Source organism: Helianthus annuus, chromosome 3, assembly GCF_002127325.2.
Source record: "Helianthus annuus cultivar XRQ/B chromosome 3, HanXRQr2.0-SUNRISE, whole genome shotgun sequence".
NCBI lineage: Eukaryota > Viridiplantae > Streptophyta > Magnoliopsida > Asterales > Asteraceae > Helianthus > Helianthus annuus.
Window position 1 is genome coordinate 128477385 of NC_035435.2, and position 4015 is coordinate 128481399.

A 4015-nucleotide genomic window follows, 5' to 3' on the forward strand; every position below is an offset into this window, starting at 1 on the left:
TTATAGGCATTTGGGTGTGTTAATAGATAGTCAGCTTAAAAAAGGTTTTTTGGTCCTATATGCATACCCTGCAGTATCGAGCTATAGTCAAAGCGCGGCATTTTGGTCCGGTCAATAGACCCGTCAGTCTTTTGTCTGGTTGACCGGACCAAAACGCTGCGCTTTGGCCACAGCTCGACACTGTGCAGGGTGTGCATATAGGACAAAAAAATCATTTTTGGTATGCATATAGGCATTTGGGTGTGCTAATAGGTACACCCTAGTTATTTAATAGATAATATAATATATTATTAGTTATTATTTTATTACTAAGGAAAAAGTAGATATTTTACATAAACTTAACTTAATTGAAAATTTTAATGTAATCCACCATTAATAACCACTTTAGTTTTATGTTTTAAACCAAAGGACCATCTAACTAATTTCAAAACACGAACACATTTCTTGTGGTATGTGCAAAGTACAAAACTATCACCTTAATTAACTCTTTACTAAATAACCAATTTAAAGAGTTAAGACTATTCTGTTAGCAGCCCAAAGACCGATTTGGTGTCGTTTTACCCAATGTTTTAAAATCCGATTTTTATACCGTATCGGATTTGGCTCAAAAACAGTTCAATTGGGTGTATCGGGCGGTTAAACTGGTTTTACCGGATAGTTTAACTGATACAACCGGCCGGTTTGAACCGGTTTTTAAAACATTGGTTTTACAGATAAAAGAAAAAAAAGCGAGATTAATAATAAATAAATTCAATCCTCCGTATCCAAGAAATGCGTTCATCTTCTCTGCCAGAAACCACCACAACAACTGACTGTCTGCTTGAAATCGAACCTATTTGCTGGAGAATCGAAATGAATGAATGAATGGATGTATGATCGATTTGGCCCATTGAAATCGCTAACAAGAACTGTAGCTTGTTTATGATCATCTAATCAGGTATTGCTTGATTATCATTGACTAATGGTCTGGTGTGTGTTGCTGTATGATATTGTCTTTGTGGTGCACCTCAGGTGTTTGATAAAATGCCAAGCCCAAATTTAAACAACATAAAACCAAATTGACTATAAATTGTTTCGTGTCATCAAAACTTGTATCTAGGATTTGAACTGTTCAGCAGCGGAAACTTTGGGGTGCAACTCAGGTGTTCGATGAAATGCCAAGTCAAAATTTTGTTGACGTTTGTTTAAGTTTGTTTATATTTTCATTTAAATTTTTAGACCCATTACAATTTAGTCTACTTTTATGAAAAATTAAAATATTACCCATTGCAGTTTAGTCTAGTTTTATTAATTTTTTAGGCCTAACAGATTGATGTTCACGTTTACTTTTAATTGGTGTTCGCTCAATTATGTTCATTCATCTATGTTGTTTGTGTTCGTGAACCGTTCGTTTTATGCTATTAACGAACGAACACGAACATTAACCGTGTTCATGTTCAATCATTTGTTCAGTAAATGTTAAATGCATGAACACGAACACCCTGTTCATGTTCGTTCAGTTCGTTTATTCAAACGCAATACAGAAAATTGATGCTGTAATCAGCAAAATGGGAGGGGTTTGATTCAGTTATTCTAACCATTGTTACAGAGCTTTAAGAAGCCATTGTTGTTGCTGCTGCTACATCCTTTAAAGTTATAAGGTCGATCACAATGTGGAGGCCGGTATTGATGGCTAAAATGGTTCGACAATTCAGTTATCTTGGACCCGTTCAGGCTCAGACCGTTGCATACATCCACAACCAGACAACTGTAACTACAACACCAATGAAGCTACACACAGCCAAACCCGTAACCAAATGCCAAATAGGCGAAAACGTGTCAAGAAATGAAAAAGTCAACTTTCTGGTCAAAATATTGTACGACCTTGACGATAATAAAGAATCAGTGTACAACGCGCTCGACGCGTGGGTAGCATGGGAACAAGATTTCCCGATCGGACCATTGAAGCAAGCGTTGACTGGTCTCGAGAAAGAACATCAGTGGCATAGAATCATTCATGTTATAAAATGGATGTTGAGCAAAGGTCAAGGGACAACAATGGGAACGTACGGGCAGTTGGTTCGGGCACTAGATAATGATCATCGGGTAGAGGAAGCACACGATGTTTGGGTGAAGAAGCTTGGTGTTGACTTGCATTCGGTCCCGTGGCAGTTATGCCACCAGATGATTGGGGTTTATTACAGAAACAATATGATGGAACGGGCGGTTAGGCTTTTTAAGCGGTTGGAAGCGTTTGATAGAAAACCGAGGGATAAGAAGGTAGTGAAGAAAGTTGGCGATGCGTATGAGATTTTGGGGTTGATTGAAGAGAAAGAAAGAGTCCTAGAGAAATATAAAAGTTTGTTCAACGAGACACCGTCGTCTAAGAAATCTTCAAGAACTTCGAAAAAGAAGTCAAATGGCTAATTCCACATAGTTTCTAAAACGGATGAGGTGGGTAACGGATCATACTGGGTTCAGGTTGAAACGTGTTGTTTTGAAAAAGTATTAATTTGGTTCTGACCCAAATGGGTTCGCGTTGAAAATGTATGGTTTTCTTTCTTGTTTGAAATAAGCATCTGAACAAAATTACAAATTGTCATTGTCTTATGTTAGCACCACTATTAACAAATATATTACTGATTGGATTTCAATCAGGAATCTAACTTTGATGATCAATTTTACTTTAACTCAACAAAGAAAGTCAACTATAGCAAGAAATTGCATCATCCATGCTCTGGCCTTACAAGCTAACTATTTACCAAAAAAAATTATATATATCGAAAAAAGTTTGGGTCAACTCAACCCGACCATGTTTCTAACCTGCACGGAAATTATTCATTTTGACTCGTTAAACAACCCGCTGACCCATAATAAAAAGTCTTTACATCGATGTATAAAGCTTGTATATGTTGATGCTATGTTCATGTTTTATTCGTTTTCCAGTTGTTTCATTTAATGTGCAAGAGCCACCTATCTCTGCAGCTCTAACATCATAAATTCAACAAATTTATGACCTAAAATGTTTTTCAAACAAAAAGGGTAAAAATGGATAGAATTCTTAAACATCTAAATTCACTAAAAAGCAATTATATGAAGATCATCCCTATATTTTGATGATTTAAAGTTGTGAAAACGAGAAAAGTTATATAAATAACATGTTACTAGTGCATACGCGTACTCCCTAATTGCAATAAATCGACTTATTACTGTTATACTGTGATAGACAATCACCATACCACTAGATGACCACTAAGCCATGACTAATAAATCGACGTGATTACATCTATATTTGACTTTCTTTGAATGTGTTTAAATCCTACTTCTAGAAGACAATCATCATACCACTAGATGACCACTTTTTTTTTGAACATCTCGGCCAGGGCTATAATGGCCAAAGCTCGGTCGAAAAGAGATTCAAACCTGAGCACTCCAGGGCAGGAACCTCCTAGGTAGTAAACCTTCCCATCTCCATTACCACTGGGGCAACTTCACATGATTAATAAATCAATGTGATTACATCTATAGACAAAAGATTAAATACAAAGTATCTTATCGTACAAAACATACGAATAGAGTGTAAAAGTGAAAAACACGATGGCATTTTCGTAATTATTTTACTACAACACCATTGAAGCTACACACAACCAAACCCGTAACCAAATGCCAAATAGGCGAAAACGTGTCAAGAAATGAAAAAGTCAACTTTCTGGTCAAAATCTTGTACGACCTTGACGATAGTAAAGAATCGGTGTACAACGCGCTCGACGCGTGGGTAGCATGGGAACAAGATTTCCCGATCGGACCATTGAAGCAAGCGTTGACTGGTCTCGAGAAAGAACATTAGTGGCATAGAATCATTCATGTTATAAAATGGATGTTGACCGGACCAAAATGCCGCGCTATGACCATAGCTCGACACTGCAGGGTATGTATATAGGACAAAAAAAACCTTTTTTTGGGCTGACTATCTATTGGCACACCCATATGCCTATAAGTTCTGATCAAAATTCCAATAATTTCCATTTCAAAATAT

The 4015-nt window shown here is 36.7% G+C and overlaps 1 protein-coding gene across 1 annotated transcript; it reads left to right on the top strand.

Moving 5' to 3' along the window:
- The first annotated feature begins 622 nt into the window (after positions 1–622).
- Positions 623–2589, top strand: LOC110894467 (pentatricopeptide repeat-containing protein At4g18975, chloroplastic). Its single transcript, XM_022141694.2, has 2 exons — positions 623–937; positions 1589–2589. Exon 2 carries the CDS (start codon positions 1651–1653, stop codon positions 2404–2406), a length of 756 nt encoding a protein of 251 aa, XP_021997386.1. The 5' UTR covers positions 623–937; positions 1589–1650; the 3' UTR covers positions 2407–2589.
- The last annotated feature ends 1426 nt before the right edge of the window (positions 2590–4015 follow it).

Excerpts from the sequence above, each read along its gene's own strand:
- LOC110894467 (XM_022141694.2), top strand. The coding sequence starts at position 1,651 with ATGTGGAGGCCGGTATTGATGGCTAAAATGGTTCGACAATTCAGTTAT.